Source organism: Hydra viridissima, unplaced genomic scaffold (assembly GCF_058129835.1).
Source record: "Hydra viridissima isolate aposymbiotic clone 2 unplaced genomic scaffold, HvirCarnegie_v1 scaffold_1, whole genome shotgun sequence".
NCBI classification, from domain to species: Eukaryota; Metazoa; Cnidaria; class Hydrozoa; order Anthoathecata; family Hydridae; genus Hydra; species Hydra viridissima.
Window position 1 is genome coordinate 34,406,866 of NW_028324300.1, and position 24,188 is coordinate 34,431,053.

General features: G+C 28.9%; 2 protein-coding genes across 3 annotated transcripts; one reads left to right on the forward strand and one right to left on the reverse strand.

Annotated features, from left to right (window-relative positions):
- Positions 1 to 1,482: 1,482 nt before the first annotated feature.
- On the reverse strand, positions 1,483 to 3,193 carry LOC145192421 (nucleolar complex protein 4 homolog). Its single transcript, XM_080069706.2, has 2 exons — positions 1,980 to 3,193; positions 1,483 to 1,866 (listed from the first exon to the last, which is right to left on the reverse strand). The coding sequence occupies exons 1-2, from the start codon at positions 3,138 to 3,140 to the stop codon at positions 1,531 to 1,533; spliced, it is 1,497 nt and encodes a 498-aa protein (XP_079925832.2). The 5' UTR covers positions 3,141 to 3,193; the 3' UTR covers positions 1,483 to 1,530.
- A 69-nt stretch (positions 3,194 to 3,262) lies between these two features.
- Positions 3,263 to 13,321, forward strand: LOC145191985 (ribosome biogenesis protein BRX1 homolog). 2 transcript variants are annotated; one of them, XM_090095433.1, is made up of 11 exons: positions 3,263 to 3,407; positions 6,167 to 6,222; positions 7,891 to 7,943; positions 8,999 to 9,042; positions 9,875 to 9,945; positions 10,078 to 10,127; positions 10,245 to 10,318; positions 10,410 to 10,562; positions 11,135 to 11,171; positions 11,844 to 11,938; positions 12,935 to 13,321. In XM_090095433.1, exons 1-11 carry the CDS (start codon positions 3,309 to 3,311, stop codon positions 13,118 to 13,120), a joined length of 918 nt encoding a protein of 305 aa, XP_089951559.1. In that variant the 5' UTR covers positions 3,263 to 3,308; the 3' UTR covers positions 13,121 to 13,321. The 2 variants fall into 2 exon arrangements, with proteins under 2 accessions (XP_089951559.1, XP_089951568.1); XM_090095442.1 differs by lacking the exon at positions 3,263 to 3,407 and having other exon boundaries at positions 6,166 to 6,222; positions 10,032 to 10,127.
- The last annotated feature ends 10,867 nt before the right edge of the window (positions 13,322 to 24,188 follow it).

The window sequence follows — 24,188 nt, forward strand, 5'->3', positions numbered from 1 at the left end:
TTCAAACTCAATAAGTCAAAATGACTAGTTTAAGAAACTCATTAAAAATTAAATCCTTGTTTTCGACCGAATTTGAACGAAAATTGCTCCAAACAAACTCATGCAAACAGTTTGTAAAACAATCTTTCACGAATAACAATTTGTCAGCGAAGCTTTTTTTCGCTCGCGTCCATAGGTTTTCAATATTTTGAGAGTGAACATCAAGATTATTAGGGTTGACAAAATTCTCCTGGCTCACAACAACTTTGTGAGTAGATATATTACTATTCCATCTAACGACATTTGCATACGATATTCATTCATTTGATCTAGGTAAAATTTCAATAGCAATTCGAAGTATTTTAACTGCTCTTTAAGGCACTTCAACAAGGCACCATCTTCCAAAGTCATACTAAATTCTGCCGAATACTCAGTGACCTTGACGTTATAGTGTCACGATGGTATTTCCTGTAAAAAAAACTTTGCAACCAGTTTTTGTAAAAATCTCTTTTTTTTTTACCAAAATAGATTGGTCAGTAACGTTTTTTTTTATTCGAGCCACTCTTCACAAAGAATTTTTAAAAAGTTAAAAAATTAAGTTAGACCAATCAACTGCAATGGGTTTGAAACCCACTTTTGGTTCACGTACGACGTCTTTTTTGTGTTGAGTCAACAGCAAACTTGTTCATTGGTATCAAAACACAATTTGATACAAAGATGACTTCTGGCGAAAAGAGCTAATAATTCTTATTCTAACTTCTTTTTTTAGATTGTAGACAGTAATAAGTTTTTCGGTCGATTACTCTTTTTCGATGTGTTATTCCACACTGAAGGTGACTACCGCATTTAAAAGAACTTGTAACGTCGCGAATACGGCCAAGTCTACTTACAACAATTTCATCTGATAAAAGAAGAGCTAGAATATGGAAAGATTGTATCTTAAAGTCAAAGAGTCATTGGGTTATATCATCTCATTATCTGGAACTATAAAACTTGATACTTAAGCAATTTACAGCTAAAAAATAAACACTTATTTTCTATTTACAAACGTTTTCAATTTAAAACTCTCCTTAAGGAAAATTTAAAATTTACTGAAGTCTACTGAAATATATGCAAACTCTTTCGTTCAAAGATATTCCGAAAACGAAAGACCTTTAAAATTACTTGTTAGTATGCAATATAAGCGTTACGTTTTTTACTTTTTAGTATACGTAGATAAAAATACGATTTAAGCTTTCTACTCAATTTACAAGTTTACAATCATTAAAAGTTACACTGCAATTTCTATTGGAAGAAAAATTAAAACCTAAAAATATATGAAATATTACTTTTCAAATTCGATTTTCAGATCCATATTTAAATTAACCAAAGAATTTATGTAAAAATATTTAACCAAAACTTAATTAGACTTTGAAAGTTCAATGGGATTTGTAAATGAAAGTTAATATTTATGCCCACTGCATTGAATGTGTGGAAGGAATTGATATAGAAACAAACTTAAAATTATCAGGGTGAAAAAATTTATTTAATTGATAATAATCTTTTTTTATTTCATTCCAGCACCCACATTTCTTTATCCAAATCAGTGAAAATAGAGTTATTCTTGTTAAAATTTAGTGGAGGAGTATCACCTTCTTTTAAAATTCCTGAAATTTTTGATTCAAACAAATTTTCATATGTATAATCAAAATCATCTGAAATATCAGCCTCTTCAGTAGGCAAACCTTTCTTAAATAAAGCTACTTGTTTTAACACATCAGAAGAATAGTGGAACTTTAATGTATTAAGCTCCCAGAGGCAACTATTTATTGCATTGCATTTCTGTGGGTCTTCTTCCTCATAAACGTAAGGATCTTGAGTAAGCTGATCTACTGCAGAAGAACTCATCTAAACAAAAATATAATACAATTTTAATAACTAAAGAGTTTATTACTGATTACCTAAAATTAATTAATAACTAATTCAAATTTTCAATTGCATCATAAAGAAAATTTTCTTACATTTTTTCTATGAATTAATATAAGTGAACTTGGATGGCGAATAAACATATTACGGATGAAAACTAACACCATTTTTACATCAGTGCCTGGCGTAAATAGCAACATTCTTGCTAGTCGTTTGACAAATGACGCAACCAAATAAACTGGTAAATGAGTTGAAGATAAAAACAAGTCCAGAAGATAAAAGAAGCGTGATTTATACTTCATTTGAAAAATACTAGGATCTAATAGGTTATATAGTTTTTTATAGAAATCAGGATAGTCTAAATTGTACTGATTGATAAGTACAAATAAACTATTCAATGCAAGAAGACTTGTAACACCACCAACATTATAGGAATCTGTAAGAAAATCAATAAGCATTTTTGGATCTGAAAGATTTGGCATAATTTTTTTGTCCAAGTCAATAAGAATTTTTTTTTGTAATGTTAATGGAAGGTTAAATTGCATAAACGAGAGCCAAGCAGAGCTAAATACAAGTGGGTACTTTTTTTGTAAAGTTGTGAGGTCTAAATTTTCTGATTCAAGAAATGTTATTATTGTTTCAGTGTTTTTAGTTTTTAGCTTATTAACCATTGATAGTAGTTTATAAACATTAAACAAAATGGTTTGTGTTTGGTTCAGCATTAGTACATTTCTTTGTTTAAACATGAGTGACACAAACTTCATGCAGTAAAATTGAATATCAAAGTTTTTCAGATAATCATTAAACTTTGTTTCAAATTTTTCTTCAATACTTTGCTTAAATATGATTTGCTCTAGAACCTTTTCAAAGAACAAATATGGAAAACTAAATGTTGATTTTAGCTTCGATTTATGTTCAACTTTCATCAGATTAAATAGCGTCGTCAGGCATTCTAATTGTACACGAATACTTTTATGAGTGAGGTGCTGCAATAAGATGTTGACAAATGCATCATAGCTTGATTTTAACCACAAATTAACTTTATATTCTGCATCATCTTCATTTTCAACAGAACCTGACTTTTCCCAAGATCCATCATTAATATAGAAACTAAACACCCCAAAAAGAATTGATGTAGAAACGCTTTTTTCATGCTTGGTACCGCTTTCTAACCTTTTCAGCAAGTCTGATATGGCATTGACATTCTTTTTGTTTTGACATATTCTTCTTACTTCGTCGTCCACTGAGTCCGCCATGTTGAGTATTCGCACATGGTATAAAAATATTTGTTTTGCTGACCAAAATATAATTCATAATGGCTAACTAATGTCTCGATGCTTTATAAGAAACTTGGGTCAGCATTTTATCAAAATAAAATAGCTCTCATGTTCACCGAATGTTCATAAATTGTATACCATTTTAAAATGGCACCAATAAGAAAGTTAGAAAAGTCGAAGCAAAAAAAAATTGGAACGGAAATTTCAAAAAAATCAAATAAAGTTATTAAAGAAAAAGATAATCTGGTAGGAATCTTTCTATTTCTGATGATAGATAGCTATATAAGTTACTTGATAAGATAATTTTCGAATGATAAGTCGCTATCATTTCATCCATTTCAACACAGTTCCTTAATGATCTAAATTTGTAAAAGTCTTTTCTTTTTTAAAACTTGGATAGCTATTCCAGAGGAATATTTTAATTCATAATTTGATATATAAATAATATTATTGTATAAAGCTTGAGAAAAATTAAAAAATGAGGGGTCATTCAGTTTTAGAAGTTAAGCAAATCCAAAGTTATTAACTTTTTTTTGTACTGAAAAAGTTGATGATCTTTTGACAGAAGGTATAGTCATTAAGTTTAGAAAATTCGCTGTGTTATGGCACCAAAAAAGAGAGTATTTTTGGGTCATATTGACATTTGAATAACTTTTTGTCATATTGACATTTAAATATTTTAAAGTTTGTAATTAGGCTTTAGACTAAAAAGTGAAAAGAAAACATAACAAGATGTCACTGCATTACGAATTTACAAAAATTTAATATACCAAAACAAAAGCAAAAATAAAAATAAAAAATGTCATAAAATTTGCGAAGGAAAAAAAGTGTAACGTACATAATATCTAGATACAAATCCTAAGTACCATTTTTCCAAGAAAACAAAAATAATTGTTATAAATATTGGAAAGACTATACTTGTCTTTTCCACATGGATCTATAATAAAGAAAGTTTTTTTCTAGAAAAAAACCGTCCTTAAAGTTTTCAAATATTGAGAACTAAACAATTATGTATAAATATTAAATAGGTCCATATTCCATTTGATTCCTTGTCCCTTTTTTAATCTATATGGAAAGTTTTATACAAATTTGATGTATTCTACCACTTAGGAATCCTAATCTTCAAAACTTTCATTTGAAAAAACGTTCCTGCAACATTTTTTTTTTTTTTAATCAATAGTGGTCTCAAGACATGAATAATATAAAAGAGATGCCATTCAAAGAAGACTATTTTCTATATATGGTTGGAAGGAAGATGAGTTAAACTAATTGATACAAAAAAACCTCAAAGTGTTTGTTTTACCATAAAACAAGATATAAGAGAGTAAAGCTCATGAAAATTATAAGTTCTTTTATTTGGCATCAAATATTTTTTGTTGCACTATGGAATTGCTAACTTGAAGAACACAGAAAAGCTAAATATTAATACATATATTTTTTGTTTCCAATGTTATATTTTTTCTTACTTTTGTGCTGTTGCTAGACATGTTTAGCCACAGCACAAAAATGAAAGCAAGCTAAACAATTAAAATTTGTCATTATGTCAGAAATTTTGTCATGTTTCATAAAAATTTTAGTTTCTAAGGACCTTTAAAGGTTCACTTGTTTTCATTGTTTTTGTTTCCTGAATGTTTTGAAAACTAAATTTTAAAACTTAAAAAAAAAATTCTTTTCCAAAAGGGAAAAATTTTTGCAAAAATTTTTTGAAAAAGACCTAGTTTAACCTGTAGAAAAAGAAATGTGATCTTCTCTACAAGTACCAAAGGAATTAATATAAGCATGTCATATATATGGGAATATGAGCAGGTCATATATGGGAATAAAGTCCACCTAATTTTGTCTTTAAAAAAGTGTATATTGGAATAATATGGTCATATATAGGAACAAAGTCCACCTAATTTTGTCTTAAAACAAGCATAAAAAAGCAAGGGTATTTGGTATATCTAGACTTTGATCTATGAAAGACTTTTATTGTCGAAGTTTAAAATTTCAACTCATAAGAAAACAGCAGTCTTTTTTTTTTATATACTTTTTAATCAAAAGACCAACCTTAAAAGTTTGTATATGCAGCATACAGAAAAAAATGGAATAACATTTTATTTCATTAACTTTTTGAACTGCTGCTGTTGTAATATGCTTTGGTATCTTTTAAGCATAGCACAGCATTTTCTGAACATTAAGTTACTGAAGTTTGATTTCCTGCAAAAATCTTAAAAAGAGTAGTTGAAATGGCAAGTTGACACCATCACTTTTATTATAAAAGTATGGTTTTTTTTGGCACATAACAGAACTCAATTTGATCAATTTTATGTTTGTGTTTGCTATTTGTAACAAATTAATGGAGAATTGAATTGAAAAGTTTCTACACCATAATCCATGAATTAAAATACCAATTTTAACTAGTTAAATTACAAAAAAAAAGTAAATTATTTTAAATTATTTGAAAATCAATATTTATATGTATAGCAAAGATATGAGCAAGAAAATATACTCCACCATGCTTTGTTAAACTATATGACATAAGATTCTTAACAGTTGTTCAATATGTAAAATCATTAAAATTTTTCAAAAATTACATGATAAGTTTCTAAAATTTTTTTGTAGGTGTCATTAATGTCTTAAGAAACCTTAAAATTTCACTATTGTAAAAACATTATGCAAATATAATAACATGAGATATTCTTGATAAATATAATCTAGCTGAATTTTCCTGTTAAATAACATTTTTAATAAATAAGTAAATTTGTACCATTTAATTTAATTCCAGGAAAACTGTTTTTTTAAAAACCTAACTTATGAACTTGTTCAAAGTTTTACTTTGAATTAATTTTTTACTATTTGAATTAATTTTTTACTATTTGAATTAGTTAATTACTATTTCAATTTATTTAACTAACTTAGAAAGATATCTAGGGGATTTTGTAAATTCATATACTATAGTTGTAGTGATATTTCAGTTTTAATTTAAATAATCATTCTTTTTTTTTTTATTATGGGTTTTATAGAAATGGATTAGCAAAGAAAGAGTTTTGGTTTTTTGCCAGCGAGGAGTAAATTTTAGGTTACCTTTTATTGTTTGTATTTCCCTACTTTTCATTTTTGTAACTTTGTTTTTATATTATTTTATTACTTTTATTTCAATTATTTTTATACCAATTATTGTAAAGTCTTTTTTTGGTTTACTTTTCAATTTCAGATTTAAAAATATTTTTGCATATTTATTTATATAATATTTTTTTATATTTGATTTTTTCTACAGTTTGTTTCTTCAACATTTTATCTTACAAAAAATTTTAAAAAAAATAATTTAGGTGTACATAAGCTTAAGTTGTATATTTTAATCCATACAATGGATGAGTTAAAGTTAATTGATAATTTTACTCTCATTTGTAAGGTAAACATAAAAAAAAATAATTTAAAACATAAAGAACTTATATCCTCTAAACACAAATAATTCTTGTGCCTATTTTTACCATTTAAAATTTTTGTAGGCTCATCAGAAAACTGTTCAAAGCCTTTGAAGAAATTTTTTTAGTATTATTTTCTGCTTTTAAATGTATGAAGTTTCTTGAAGAAAGAAAACTAATCATGCACATCATCATAAAATTAAGTCTTCATCTTTAATTGCATGGACATAAAATCTAGCAAAATCTCATTACATTTAAAATTAGTTCTTTTAGCACTTGGCATGTAGTAACAAAGTATTGAAGTGACAAGTATCAAAGCATGCATTAAAATTAATGTTTTAAGTTGCTGCAGAATGCCACAAGATATTAAAATAAATAAATATATATTGCATTTTGATAGTGGTCTTACTGGATTGTCTTAGTTGTGATCGCATAGATAAAAATGTTTTTTGATTTGAGAATAAAGAATTGTTAAGAGCTTTTTCTCACTTTTCCATTGAATAGAATTTTTAGTGCTCAAGTGAATTTTTCATTGAAAAAAAATTATCATTGGTATTTTATTCATGGTGAGAATTTATTTGTGATTCCTAAACTTTTTAAAAATTTAAATATAAAAAAAAAGTTAAAATTTTAAAAACATACTATTTTCCTCTGAGAAAAAAAAAATTTTGAATTTGTCATCAAAAAGCTATTTATATGAAAGTAATGTGGTAGATATTGCTGTAATAGTGTTTTAAATGCAAACTATTTGAATGAAAGAGGAGTAATTAGTTAGAATATTTGAGATAAATTTAAAAAATATAAAATGTGTCAAGATTATTTTAGTTGAATATACTTTTTTAAGTTACCTAAACAGTCTGTCAAGTAGTCTTTTTTTTTTTTTCAATTTTTTTTTTTAAAATTGGAAAAAGAAAAAAGACAACTTAACAGTCTGCATAAAAGATTTTTTTAATATACAAACAATATCAGGTCCTACTGTACTTTGATAGTGGTCGAATTGGAAACCTAAAAAGAAATCTATTAAAAGAAGATTTCTTCATTCAATATTTTTACTGAAAGTTTATTTTGTTTGTTGAGCCTATTTAGCAAATAGCATTTGTTATTTCCAAACCTTTTCAGCCAAACAAACAAGAACATTCAGTAAAGCAGAGTCAACCCTTTTTTCTTTGCAATCATTTAGCATGTAATTGAGGTTGGTAAAGGAATCTTTGTGCTCAGCACAAACATTTGATAAAAGTATGTAAACAATTTAACATTTGAGAGAAAAAAAATTTGTTAAAGTTTGAAATAACACTTTTTAAAATTATTTAAATTATTTTTAGAGCGCGCCATTTAATGCTAGATCTACGTACTTTAATGCCACATTCAAGAGCAGGTAAAAAAATTTTTTTTTTTTTTACATAAACAGTTTTAAAATCCTGAAGTAATTTGATTAACAGCAAATTGTTTTTTAAAAGTTAAATATGTAACCTGAAGGTTTATGCTTATGCAATTGCATAAAATGTTTTGATTACATTTGATAAGCAAATTAAGTTTAACAAGCTCAAGTTTAATTGTAATGAAAGCTGCAAACATAATGGAAGCTAAGCTGCAAACGAAAGCTAAGCTGCAAACAAATAATGGAAGCTGCAAACAAATAATGGAAGCTGCAAACAAATAATGGAAGCTGCAAACAAATAATGGAAGCTGCAAACAAATAATGGAAGCCTACATCTTGATAATCCAATTGGATTATGATTGTTAAAAAATTTCTTTAAAAGATTTTTCTTTAAAAAAAAGTGTATCAACTTTCTGTTTTTTCTTTCTTGCGTTTTGTTTTTTAGGATCGTTGCTATAATATAATATTGTGAAATAAGATTGCTTCCACTATTTTTTTATCATTTCTCAGTGATTAAAGAATACTGACTAAGTCTTTATATGATGGAATAGCATATTGGTGTACAGACAAGCAGAAACTTTTTTTTAAAGATATACTTCAGTATGTGTGTAATTCTAGAGTATATGTTGACAAAGTGTTTTATAGGTTTTAAAAAAACTATTGGTGTGGCATCTTCTTATGTTTCAATATTTTTATATTAGCTTTTATTCAAATTATGAATGATAAAATGTAAAAAAAACAAAAAAAAAACATTTATACCCTAAATGGGCATTCACTAACACTAGATGACACAACTTTTTAAGTTTATAAAGTTATAAATCATTCTTAAAAGTAAACTTCTTGAGCTGCAGACATTTATTTTAAAACTTTTCTTCAAGAAAAGTTTTTTTTTTTTTTTTTTTTTTTTTTTTTTTTTTTTTTTTTTTCTTTCTCTCCTCAAGTAAAGGTAAAGATTTTTAACTAAATTTAAGGCTAAAAAACTATTTAAGAGACCCCATTTAAATGTTATTATTTATCCTGGTGCCTTGAATATGTTACTTTTTTTTTTTAAGATAACAAGCTTGATAGAAAAGACAAGTTGTCTGTTATAAATGAGGTAATATATTTTCATAAAGTTACTGGCCAACAATAAAAAGGTCTTGGCCATGACATTTTAACTTTATCTGGGGTACTGACATAATTTCCATCTTTGTCCATCATGTCAGGTTTTTATTTAGATTTAAAAAGATGATTTCATAAAACCAGCTTTTTTAGGAAATACTTTTCTTTTGTATAAATTTCAACAAGAAAGTAAAGTCTCTTTTCAAGCACTAACAAAACTCAGCCATCATATTTTTTTATCACAGCATCTTTGGTAATGTTCCTCCATCGTTTTAATACCCAGATTAAATCTTTCCCTTTGTTCACATACCTTACATAGGTTTTCAGAAAAACTTTCCAAAAGGCTTAAACAAAAAATCTACTATAATACTTACACAACCAAGGGGATAAAAAGTTTTAATTAAATTTTTAACTTTGTGAAATTGTAACTGTGAAAACATCAAACATGAGCTTGATGTTTCCAAGGAACTTAGAAACAACTTCTTAAATGCATTCCATGGCGCTGCTTTGATTTTGTTCATAGAAAGTAAAAAGTTTGTATTTGTAATGAGCTTTCTTATTTAGTATCTGTTACAAGAATATGCTAAGAAGTATACTCAAAATCTTTTATTTTTTTAAAAAACAAAATAGCATCTAGTTTGTTAAAGCAATCTTTCTCTTCTTATGGTTCTCACATTTTTATTTGGGAACTATTTTGTGTAATCTATCTGGTAAAAATAGATCTTATTCTTTTGAAAGCCTCAATACAGCATTATAAATAAAAACTTCTGCTTTACAAAAAATTGAGATCTACTATACATTAATCTATACATAAATTATATTTACAGGTCTGTGAAATGAAGAACTGTAATAAATGCATATTTTTTGAAATGAAAAAGAAGAAAGATTTATACATGTGGTAAGTAAAAAGTCTTTTACATCTTTCTCTTTTAATTAAGATTTTGAAATATTTTCAAATATTTTACATGGTTTTCTTGCTTCAAGAGCGTCAAATGCTCCGAATATTGTATATTTATATATATGGTTCAAGGATATCAAATACTCCAAATGGACCTTCAGCAAGATTTTTAGTTGAAAATGGTATGTTTTTAATATTATTTAAATTTCTTTCTAAAACTTTTCCAAAATAGTTCTTCTTTAAAGTTTGTTGTTGTTAAAGTTGTTATAAATTAGCTTAAGTTGTATATTTTGATCTAGTCCATACAATGGATGAGTTAAAGTTAACTGGTAATTGTCTTAAAGGTTCCAGACCAATTCTCTCATTTGATAAGGTAAACATAATTTTGAAAGAAAAAATGCAAACTTTGTATCCAAATTTCTAGGTTCTTAATTTATTTTTTTTTTAAATGTCTTTGTCTTTAGAAGTTTACTGATAACATTGAATATAAGCTTTTAAAAGAAATGTTCATGCAAGCATTTGCTACTCCGAACCGTCACCCAAAAAGCAAACCATTTATTGACCGAGTCATGACCTTCACTATTGTAGAGCATAGGATTTGGATAAGAAACTTTCAGGTTAAAAATTAAATGTTATGTTTTTTAATATTCGTATATCTAAGTATTTATAATGGATAAATATTCATAATAGCTAAATATTCATAATGGATAAATATTTATCATGATTAAGTATTCATAATGGCTAAATAATTGTATAGGTATTGATCTTGTGCTAAAAAATTTAAAAAGATTTAACTGTTGTTGGGAACTCACTTTATTTTACTGAGATTATTTATATTTCTGAAAAATAAAAAGGTTTTAAGTTTAGCCAAGGGTATTCAGCTTTTGTTTTTAAGTTGATTGGGACATGCATACCTAACTGTAAGCTTCTAATAAGCAATGATTTTCAGCATCATTTTTTTTTTTTTTTTTTTTTTTTTTTTACAAAAAATAAATGTAAAACTGCAAAAAAAAAAAAAAAAAATTGAAAGCTTGAAATAATGGTTGATTAAATGATAAAAACCAAAAAGAGAAGAAAACTCTAAATGATATATTATTTCTAACAAATTCATGTGTTTGTGTTTTGTGTCTTACTTTGTTTTGTTTTTTTATCTTTAAAAAATTTTTATATAACTCTTATCTTTTTTCAGATTGTGAGCCAAAGTGATCACTCTTTAACTGAGATTGGTAGGTTTGACTGTTATAATAAATAACTTTACAAATTATGCTAATTTTAAAACTAAAAGTAAGTTAAAATATACCCTTAATTATCATATTTTAGAGACTAATTATATGTTTTGATAATGCTTTATATATGATAAACATACTTGCCTAATCCAGAACTTTGTATTATTTGTATTAACCATCATTCTTAGTAGTTGGATTAATCATCATTGTTACAATTTTTATGAGTTAAATTTAAAATCTTAGGTTGATATCAATCTTTAGATCTAGGGAGCATTGAACAAAATTTTTCTTAAGTCTTATCATGAAACAGCTAATGCCACATTGTCTCCTTAACAGAACTGATACAACATCATTTTTTCAGTTTTTCAAAACAAAGTTATTCCACTGCTCTTAGAAATGCTGTAATGTTTGATGGTGGTAAATTTATTTTTTAAGTCCTAATGCAGGTTTGATTGACAACTGGTTAAAGTTTCTTAAGTTTACATCAACTCCTCTAGCATCAGCTTTTCAAATTACAACATTAATTCCATTTTCCATTCCCCATTGCTAAAGTTTGTTTATATCCTCAAGACATTGGCTTCTGTGATATATATATTATAGGTAGGTTATCTATTGTTTTTCCAATAGATATCTTGTTTCTTTAATTGTATTACCTAATTTATTATCGTTTAGGTCCTCGTTTTGTTTTGAATTTAATCCGGATTTTCAATAACAGTTTTTGTGGTTCAACTATCTACGAGAACCCACGTTACATTTCGCCTAATGAGGTAAAATGTCTTCACTGCTCTATATTGTTTTAAATAAAGCTTCTCCTTATATTTGACTAAAAAAACATACATCCCTGAATGAATTTGCTTAGTCAAGAAACATTTATGACATCCACAAAAAGGGTTGAAAAATTTGTATGACATGGAAATTTGTAAATGCTCAAATAGGGGGTGAGATACTGACACTAAAATATGGAGCCTAGGAGTATATATATGGGAATAATATGGTTAAATTAAACAAAAAATGTTTTTTAATAGAAGATGGTCTTAACCCATCATGACTTGTTCTAAGCTTTTTTAATAGCTTACAGTTATTTTTAAAGTTTCAAGATTCAGGCATATGAGAAACCAAGTGTCAGTATGAATTTAAAAAACACGATGCACAGTGACCCAGATTAATCTAAAAACGGCAAAATGTCCGAAAAAAAAAAAAGGGTGAAAGCAGATGTCTTAAGTGCTAGAGATTTTGAAGGTGTGGAGAGAATTAGTGAAGGAGTGAATTAAAAAATATGTAAAGTGTCACATGTAAGAAAATGTAGTTAAGAGATAGTAAATGCAAAGTAATGACTTAACTTTTAATTGAAAAAAAGCTACAAAAGAAACATTTAAACAATAAAAATGCATTGATAGATTGAAAACCACTTAAGTCTGCTGATGGCATCTGCATTATAAATGCGCGCGGGATTTTTTTTACAATCAAAATTAGAATAGTAGAATATCTACACATTCATAATAAAGGTAAAATCTGTGTAATAAAAATTGGTTACTTTTTAAATTTACCATGATTTAATCGAAAAAAGTTCTGAAATAAAATCAAACGGATTTAAATGTTCAATGGGATCCTCATCGTGTTCTATTAGTGATCTTATTGCAATAGGTAACCAATCACCTTTGTTTCTGTTCAAATCGATTTTTTACTTTTATTTTTTAAAATGACAGCAAAAGATGGTTTAAAGAATGTAGAAAATAGATTAGTTTCAAAACGATTTCTTTTAGTATCGTCGTAATTCTCGAAAAGCAGCTGCTTTCCGGTATTTGCAACGTCAGCAATCTAAAGCTCTACTAAACGAGAGATTAGCGGAACGAGCAAATTTCGTCGAAGAAAGCTTAGATGACATATTTCATACTGTTACTCAAGCTGACCTAAACGAAGCAAAATCGAAGACGACTGTTAAACAATAGTTTCGAATTGGTTATTTCGTCAAGGCTACAAAACTCTGTTGATCTTTATTATTAACAAATAACTAGAAGGAGCTCTGTGATCTTGATGTTAAGATAGCAAAAAAAATAACACGAACATAAGTATAATTACTGTATAGGGTATTATTTTCATAGATGTAAACGTTGTAAAGTGCACTTTGAAAAATATCTTCAAAATAGTCAGCATATTGATTCTTCTGCAGGAAATTTAGTGGACATATTTTTTCTTTTTTTCTTATACAGCTATTCACGAAAGTTTAAACGATTGCAGAATTTTCAAATCTAATCTTCGGTTTTTCTTGAATAAAAATCTAACGGAAATAGATATCAAAATAATTATTTTTCCAATTTGGTAAATAGGTTATTTGTTAATAGAATAAAAAAAAGTAGGTTTTGACTCATTACAGTTTACTCAGAAATCTCATTAAAAGGTAGGTGATACAAATTAAGAGGTTTCACAAAAGTTTAAACGATTTTATTTAGGATCAATTATTTGCTAGTTAATTGATAAATACGCTGCGAAATTTTTTTTCGCAGCGAATTTATCAATTAATCAGCAAATAATTGAGTAGTTTTTCAATCAAAAATTTCATCACAACATCATCAGGCAGCTTTTAATTCATTAAAAATCAACTTGAAATATTGTGAATTTCAAATTAATTTCAAATGGGTCGAAAATCAGTTTCTAGTGACATCAAATGGCAAGTTATTGGTATGGCGCGGACAAAAAATCACACAAACGTTCAAATAGGCAAAATACTTAACATTTCTGAATATTGCGTTAGAAAAACCATCAAAACCTGGGAACTTACTAAGGACGTCTCCGACATGCCGCGTACTGGGAGACCATCCAAACTCAGCAATCGTGACAAAAATGGTATATTCAGAATGAGCAGAGAAAACCCCAGACTCAGCTACAAAAACCTAGCACAAATCTTCAATGAGTCAAAAAATAATCCACAAGTTAGCAGAGAGCTCGTGAGACGAACATTGTCGGACAAAGGATTAGGAACGTACATAGCTGCTAAAAAACCTATTCTTTCAATCACGGATAAACGTAAACAACGAGTGTGGTCCAAAGAAAGGCTGGACTGGTCTGTAGAACAGTGGGCAAAAGTTATTTGGAGTGATGAAGCTAACTTTGAAGTTGTAAACCGCAAGGGAAGAATCTGTCAAAAGATTTGCAACTGAGAAATATTCAGACAGTTTTTTGCAACATCGTCGACAAAGCGGTGGAGGTTCGGTTGGCATCTGAGGATGTTTTTCTCACAAAGGTATAGGCTTCTGTGAGCTGTATGAAGGCCGAATTAATCAATGCACCTACAAGAACACATTGGAAACGTGTTTAGTTCCATCAATCAGACACTTGTATGGCAGAAGCAAGCAATTCATCTTTCAACAAAACGGGGCTTCAGCTCATACAGCACACTCAATCAAAGAATATTTATTGAAAAAAAAGTTCAATGTGATGCCCTGGTGCCCTAGATCACCAGATCTCAACCCAATTGAAAATATTTGGTCTTGGATCGACAATCAACTGACATACCATGAAGTTCAATCAACTCAGCATTTAAAGCAACTTTTGAATGAGTACTGGCTGAAGGTACTTCGCGTGATGTGCATGAAATTAGTTGAATCAATGCATAAACGAGTTTATCTTTGCTATAAAAACAAAGGAGGACACTTCAAGTATTAATTTGGCTTTTTTTTCATTTTTTGTTCGAATGTTGCAATTCGTTTAAACTTTTGTGCTTCTTATTTTTCCTATAAGATTTTTTGTAATGGCTTTTTTCTAACTAAAAATTAAAATTTTTATAACATGTTCATATTCATTTTAAAGCTAATTACTTTTTCTTTAATAAATAAAAAAAATTAAGTCGATATCATTTTACAGTTTTTCTTTATTAAACAAAAACCAAACATACTTGATAAAAATTCTGTAATCGTTTAAACTTTCGTGAATAGCTATATAACACAGCTTGAATATCAGCATCTCTTTGCATGAACCTTTTGAAACTAATTCTATTGTCATCGATTGGTGTAAGACAAGCCGCAGAGCAGGGTATATTATATCCACAAAATTCTGATTGTGACGTAAAACCTCTCAAGTAAAATTACTATGAGATTCTTTAGTGAAATTAACACTTTATTGACTAAATTATGCTCGAGAAGGGACTTTTTTTTCTTCATCACTTTTCATTTAAAATGTATTGCACTTTTCATCACTTTTATCTAAATATTGTGTGAGGAGTAACTCCTGTTATTATTTTTAAATATTTGATCAAATTTCAAAACGGAGCCAATATAAGAATAACCAAAAAAAAAATTTTTTATCTTTCAAAAGCAAGAGAATAAAACATCAAGAAATAGAGCACGATTCAAACCCTCCTTTCTAATGCGTTGGAAAGAAGTTTTCACGTAGTAATATGCAAAATAGTTTAATGGAGTAGTTAAGACAAAATATTCAGTTTTTTGTTAAAAAATATTGTTACTTTTTAAAGTGAAAGAATAAAGATGAATGAAGCATTTCTTAGTGGTTTTCATACTTATCGCAGATATAATGCAACGTTTACTAATCTAAATATAGCCTATACCACCTCCAACATTTTTAAACCTCGTTCCCAGGGTGTTTTTTCCTATATATCTTAGAATCATAAAAGAAAGAAAATATTATATATATATATATATATATATATATATATATATATATATATATATATATATATATATATATATATATATATATATATATATATATATATATATATATATATTAGATATGTAAACGAAGCTAGAGTGGTTAAAACTCTTGTTAAACATTTTCTACTAGAAACTATTTTTTTGTTTTTTTTTTTTTGGTTTTTTTTTGGTTTGGTTGCCTTAAGCTGAATAAAAACATTCAAGCTTAGAAATTTACAAGGATTTGAGACCTGAAGTTTGAGAAATTGAGAAAAAAACTTCTACAACGTTCTCCATTAATTGCTAAAACCCATGAAAAATTATTACAGAATTTTTTTAAATGAAAATTTCAACTTAATGGAAAAGATTTCCAAGCCACCATTTAAGGAACAAAGAAACTTAATATGTGCTTTTTACTTTGTGAATAACAAAATCCACCAATCTTTGTAAAAAGTATTTACTTGAAAATGATTGACTTTGTTCCCAATGACTAACTTTGTTCACAGTACCTTTGTTGCCGACAGGTCGTCAACAAAAAGTGTTTTCAGTCTGATTTTCATGGCCAAACTCCTTTTACAAAGAAATGCATTTAAAGCATTAAAATTAACTAGTTTTGAAAACGTTTAGTTATTGATATATTTGTGTTTTATTGATGGTAACCTCTCTAGAAAATATATTTATCTTCGCTTTCAAAACACCTCATAACTTCTCTTAACTCCAATGCAGACGGTTCAATTACAATATTGTTTGTTAGTGCGGACAATAGCCCGCTGCGATCACCTGCCAAAATTTCCCTCCACGTCGCTAAATCTACGGTAACGGTTATGTCCTCTTTTCGTACATGCAATCCGCTCATATCCATTATACCGTTTCTCAAGTGAAACCTAACTTTTTCGCTAACATCTGGAAATATAAACAATACAACTTTATCAACTTCGGAACATTCTTCGCTTTTTACTTTATATGCCATCACTGCAAATAAGTCTTTCAACTTTAAGTTGCGAATAGCATTTATCTTCTCGCTTGCCTCCATTTCAAATGAAACTTTTCCTAAAGTAACACTAGCTGCTGTTGTGTAGTAGTTTCTTCCGTTTTGACTTGTTTGTCTTGTAGCGAGTTCTAATAGTGACTTCACTTTCAGCTCTTTTGCCTTTTGATTGTGTTTATCAACTTTTAAAACGGCAGAGGCTAAGACCAAGCACCATTGGGCGTCGGCTTCGTTTAAAGCGTTTTCAGAAGCTGTCAACAAGTTGTTAACACCACCTCCTAGCTTAACCAAACGCTCAGCTTTTTCAGATGGCGTGTGAGGCTCCAACTCAGATATATCTCCACTAAACCATCCATTGTAGCCAGCAAACAAGCTTTTTGAAGACCAGCGGACAGTTCCATACTTCTCATAGAGATAATCTAACTGTTTCAGTGACTTCGGAAGATCGATCATATGCGCAATATCATCAGGGTGGTATCCTTGATTGATGAAGCGAACAGTTTGATCATGCACAAGCTGAATAGCGTCTCGATAGTCGGTAAGGTGTTTGAAAACGTTCTCCTTACCAATAATGGGATCCGTATGGCTGGGTACAAGATACTCTGCATTCAAGCTTCTCATAGTATCAATTGACTCAAACCACAGCTTCAAGCTGCGAAAAGGAGTGCCGCGAATTGCATAGAGGTTTGGAAACGCTTTATAAAAGTTATCACCACACATTAAAGCGTTCTCTTCTGGCCAATAAACAGCAATTTGATCGTCAGTCTCACCAGGGATGTGTATCAACTTTAGGTTCATTCCGGCTAAATGGATTGTTTGTTCTTTCTTGAATAAGAACTTGTTTGGATTGAAGTAAGTAATTATAGAGTTTAAAGAGTTTCTGTTTAACGGTTGTCCTATTCCTTCGGTATAAATTTGATCGTCATCGAGTTTTCCTCCGAATTGATGCAAAGCTCTTACTTTATGCGCTCTGCCTACAATTAAAGTGCTTTGATGCATAATGGATTGCAGTGAATGATGAGCCCAAACGTCAACATCTGTTCCGTTTAAAAACTCCCTCGTGCCGATGACGTGATCCATATGATTGTGAGTGTATATGATACCTTTAACTGGTTTGTCAGTGATTTCTCGGAAGCGTTTGTTGATCTCCCGTGCAGCAAATATTGAATCGGTGGTATCAACTATGACAATGCCTGTTTCTCCAATCAGCATTATACTATTTGCAATAGCAAAGTGGATTGCCATATAAATGCTATCTGTGATCTTCACTATTTTGGGTTCTTCTAACTTTGGTTTTCCTTGTACTTTTGTATCTTTTCTGGCTGCTAACTTCGCTTCGTATGAGACAATGGCTTGATTTAGCTGCCAGTCAATGTAATAATGGTAGCTATGGTACAACAGCACTGCGATTAAGATCGGCGGTGAAATCTTTTCAAACATTCTTTAAGGAAAGTAAACAACAGCGCTAACAAATAAAAAAAAAAAAAGCAACAACAACAAAAAAAGTGATGAAAACATAATTTATTTTCATTCTAACTTAATTAAAGTTAATTGCGAAATCTATTTTTTAATAAAATGCAAAGTAGCGAAAATTTAACAGCATTTTATGAATATATCAAACGTTATATATTAATATTAAATATTTTATAAATACGATTATAAATGTAAAACTAAGTTATATAAGGATAAGTAACTAGAAGTAAAGAAAAGCAAACGAGAATGATTTTAAAATTTTTTAAAATATTTTTGAAACTTATTTTTATGGCACCGTAAACTTCGCTTCGGTTAACTCATGCAACCAGTAAAGCTTTTGTCTGAGCTGCAGGAACTTAGAGTGTGATTGTATATAAAAATTATTGACGTGCAAGAATAAACACTAAGTTTACTCTGCACCTTTGCAGTGTTGTATTTGCATATTATGATTAAATTTATTCTTATTTACATTATTCCACTCAAACTATATTTATAAGCTGTTTGTAAAAGCAGTAAATGTAAGATATGTGTGTGTTTGTGTGACCGGCTGGGAGAAAAGGTTCCATTAGTTCTGTTATTAAATAACGAGAAAATCTGTTAAATACAAGTTGATGTCGAATTTTAGCTATTTTCATTCTTGATGTTTTTTCTTTGCATTTTTTTTTTTCGAACTCTGAAGTTTGCAATTTTACCGTCAATAGCCATGTGAATTTGCCTAATAAAATTTGCCCATGTGAGCAGAGGTCCAAAATCGAGAAAAAACAGAGTCGAGAAAAATCGAGAAAAAACTCCGTCGGAGTCGAGAAAAAATCGGAGTTTTGATAAAACTTTGTTACAAATTAAAAAATTAAACTATCTACTTGATAATTAAATTACATTGTTCTTATATTTACTTTTTTTAATTTTATATATTTTGATTTATAATTCATAATAAATTTTTAAAAAATTTATATTTTTATATTTCTTAGTACTTAAATATTTTTCTTATCACAATCTTTTAACGAACAAGTTTTATCTAATAAATGGCTTTCTAACCGACATCGGTTAGGAAGAAGGCGTGGATTTTCAGTTTTAATGCCCTTCCGCGGTGCTCTGTAATAAAGACTTCTTGGGGTACCTATAGTAAAAACTAAAAAAAAAATATTAAAAAAGTATTTATTCTGAAGATCTTTTAAAATGATATTTTAAAAAGATGAAAATAATGGATGACTAGTTCAAATTTCAAAACTGCTTCTGATTTCACACCAGTTACTTCGTATTCTTTTAACTGATCGGTGAAGGTCTTGACTTTTTTTGGCTTTTTAGCTGTTGATTGATTTTGATATAAAACTTCTTGAATTTCGACCAAAAAAGATGTCGATTGTGATGGTTCTTCTTGTTTGCTTTTAGCGCGATCATCTGATTTTGTTTGGAGACTATTTTCTTTTGTTGCAAATAGTTGATCAAATAATTTTGCAGCATAAACTTGAATATCTTTTTTGGAAGCGTAAAAAAATGTGTGGTTTTTATTTTTAAAAAAATTGGGATTGTGCAAATAACGACTCAATGATACCATATAATGTTTTTACGATTTTCGTATCTGGAGATTAACGCCTCTACAAAATTAGAACTGATGTCAGTTTCTACAAACTTCAATTTCCTTACTAACTTTTCCATAATGATGTCACACTCCAAAATTGTTGTACTTGGTTTTTCCAAGCGAACTACAGCGTCAGCAATGACTTCCAATAAGTCAGATAGCAATTTTAAGAAATCTAAGTCAATTTCATCCAGCATGTTTGAGCAGTTTAGTTCTTCAAGTGTTTTTTTTTTTACAGCTTCTAAGCAATCCAAAAATCTTTTGATCATCTGAAAAACACTGTACCATCTAGTGCTGTTGTTGAGCAATAGTCCTTCGTCGTGCGAAGATCCGTAAATTTTGTATATCATTCTTTTAAGAACTTCATATCGATGAATATTTTAAAATCTTAATTAGTATTCGAAGTTTCTGTAGACATTTTTCGATATTTTCTTCATACTCAATCTCATTCTCCGAAAATTCAAACAGAAACTCTCCTTCAGTCTCTCCATCAGTTTCCGTTTCTGTTTCAATATCCGATTCAGTTTCTTTGTTCAGAATTTCGCGACAATCTTTTTTAGCGTATATCAAATCACTAACACTCAAATAAATTGAATGATTCTGGCAGATTTGATGTGGAAACTTAAATATGGTACTCAATTTCACCATCCAGCTACAGCCATCCGTAGTTTTACCTGCAACATCTTCATCATCTATACCGAATTCTTTTAATTTTTGCATTATCAAAATGTTAAATGCTTTGGCAGAACTAGAAGATGGCAACTTCACCATTTCTAAACAATATGTTCGGTCGTGATGAACATTTAAATTGTAGTATCTTCTACCTCAATTGTTACACCATTCGTCACCTGTTAGTCCAAATGTTGCTTTTGAGTATGTTTTATTATATGGTTTTGAATAGAACAAGCTTTTTTTTTGAGGTTTTTTCCACCACTACCACCTGTTCCACTGTGCATTACTAATTACTTTGCGATGTAAATTAGTGTTGATATTGAACAAAGAGAACACTTATATTTTGTAAACAACATGAACTATTGTAAAAGCAGCGTAGAAATAAAATAAGACTTTAATTATTTTACGAGTAAAAACTGATATTTTCTAAAAACCTCGTCGAAGTTCCGTAGAGGTTTCTCGATTTCTCTCGAACTCCGAAACTCCGAAAAACCGAGAAAAATCCGACAAGACGGAGTTCCGAATGGATCCATTGCATGTGAGTACATGGACAAATTTTAACTTGTAATCATCTATTGAATTTGAAGTTTTGGCTGATTACATTTTCTTACATTTTTAAAGCCGCTTTTGCAAAAAATGCATGTTCGAATAGTAAATTTAATATCTCCGAAATTCGTAGGAATATCGTTGTGAATTTTTTTACATACTTGCCTAAAACTACTGTGAACATATTGGCGCTCTTAACTTCCGCACTTTTGATACCTTTTCTCCCAGCCGGTCATAGTTATTGGTTATGAAGCAAACAAATGATTAATTCTTTAATTTCTTCGTTTTGCCGGAAATATTTACATTACTTTTATGTTGTCATCAAGAAAGTGGATAAAAAAGTTCAGTCATTTGGAAATTCTTTGAATGGACTTGAGCGTTCATGTTTTAGTAATTGGGGTAATTTCGGACATTTGGGTAAATTCGTACAAAACGTCAATAAAATTGCTAATGTGTCGGTGATTTCTATATGCAGTGTATCAGATCAAATTGTTCAATGCTGAAAAATAGTGTTGACTATCAGTTACTTTTTTAATAAAAGATATAACAACTTTGTTCATAGAACAATAATTATTCTTCGAGCATTTATGTTATTCGTGAAAATATTAGTTTAACAGAGCTGTTAGGAAAGAATAGCTGCAGACAAAATGTAAAAATTTTGGTGTTACATAAAAAAATTTGCGCAGGAAAGTAGTAGATTCGAGAAATTATTTTAAAAATTTGTTGAAACTAAAAGGGCTAAAACCTCATGAGGTGAATTCGGACATAAGTGAAGTGTGGGGTGATATCGGGTAGAGTCATATCAGACCTCTTTATGACCAATAAGGAATATTTGTGTCTATACAATATAATAACAATTTTTAATGTTATTTATGACAAAATTATGATATTTCTCAATTAGGTGCATGTCCGATGCATCTCGTTGGTAAATTTTTTTACTTAATACGATGTTAAAAAATGTTTTTTCATATTTTTTCATATTGCAGTTCAATGATAGAAACACGTGCTGGTTTTGTTGAAACATAAACTAATTTTTAACTGTTGCATGTGTTTTTACATATATAAATCAAGAGTTTTTAACAATGCCTTGAAAATATGTACGAAAAATATCGGCCAAGCAATTAATACCTTGTGACCAAAACAATTTAAAAAAAGCTGTCGACGCAGTTCGATCTGGGTTTTCATATTGAACTCTACGCAAAGTCGTAGAGTTCAATATGAAAAAGTCCACGCTTGCTGATCGTTTAAAAGGGGAACATCTAGTACTCAAGTTAGACAACCGTGAAGCCAGTCGATATTGAAGATACGATGGTTGATAACCTGCTCTTTTGTGCTCAGTGGAGTTTCCTACTCTCATTATTCGATCTGCAGCTGTTTTGCAAATGATAATTGGAAAAACGTGGTATTAATCTTAAGCTTAAGAAAAATTATGCAGGCCGAGATCGTGGTAAAAACCTCATGCTTTTTTTGCTTTGGCAAAAAGAGCAACTTGCTAAAATTTTTTCACAGAACGTTAAACTAAACGTGCAGCAGTTGGACTTAACTTTGTAAGAGGGTGGCCATATACAAAAGTAATCTTACTCATTAACTTAAAAAAACTCAATATTTGTGTTAATTTCTCTGAGTCCTGCAGATAAAAACACAGATAATTGGCTATCAAGCTAAAAATAAATATGTAAACACCCACCCAGCCGGCACGCAACGTTGTATTAACGTTGTATTTGCGTTAGATTTTTAGTTAGTACAACGTTGCCGGTTCGGCAAAATGGAAAGGTTTTGTAACGTAAAATTCTTACGTTAGATTTACGTTAGATAATAACGTTATACTAACGTAAAATTCTAATGTTAGATTAACTTTACACTAACATAAATTTAAGTTGGAAAATTATTGGCGTTTTATATTAACGTAAAATATTGATTGTAATTGTGTTTAATATTTAATATTAATACACTGTTATATTCATATAAACCTGCCGAAGCCTATGGCTTCGTGTCATGGTCTTTATATGAATATAACCGTATGTAAACGGTTTATATATGCCTTTAATGTTAACATACTAACATTAAATGTTTAACACAATTACAATCAATATTCTACGTTAATATAAGGGTTTCTTATCCCTTACAAAGCGTTAGAAAAACAGTTTCGGGGATACTCAAACTAAAAATACAATAAGTGTTTTTAAAGACTTTATTTAAAGATGTATTATATATTCTTTTGTATATTATATAGCATATATAATAAATTTATAAAAAAAACTGAAAACTAATAATTGTTCAACAATCACTTGCTTCCTCAAATAATTTTTTTGCTTCCATTTAAAAATGGTGAGAACTTTAAGATGCATCCTATTTGATCTTTTATTTGTGCTTCCGGCGAAGACTGGTGCATTAGCAGGATGACTTCTAAAATATGACATGGGATACTGTTAACGGGATGTTAAAAAAATAGTTAAAAATACATTTTTCTTATAACTGACTAGCTGCTTGATTTTTTCTTAACGCTAACTTTCAAGATACAAGACTAAGATATATCTAAGTATACAAGAAATATGTAAGGAAGAAGAGATAGATAGAACAAAGTTAACATATTTAGATCTTCATCATCATCACTCATAAGAACCTCAGAGTCTAGGTCAGAACTCTCAGTTCCATAAAAATCTTTATGATCAGACACACAAAAAAAAATCGTTATAGTTCTTCATTTCAATGTTTTGGAAATCAATGCTACTCTCCACTTCATTAATATTGGATTTGACATGCAATGAGTTGTCAATTTCTTCATTTACAAGAAGATTGTTTAAGGCTCAATTACTTTGCCGCCATTCCCTCAAGTTTTGATTTTTCTCTTGTTTATTCATTTTTATTATTCTGAAATAAACCTAAATTTTGGTAGTTTTGACAATAACAAGATGATAATAAAAACTGAACATAATAAAAAAATAAAAAATAAGAAAACCTAAATTTTTAATAATAATAAAAAGGTAACTACATTTATTAAAATAAATGTTTTTGTAGTAATTAGCTAAATGTTTTTATAGTAATTAAAATCATACAGTTACATTTTTGTATCATAATAAAATCATACAGCTAAATACTCGTATAATAATTAA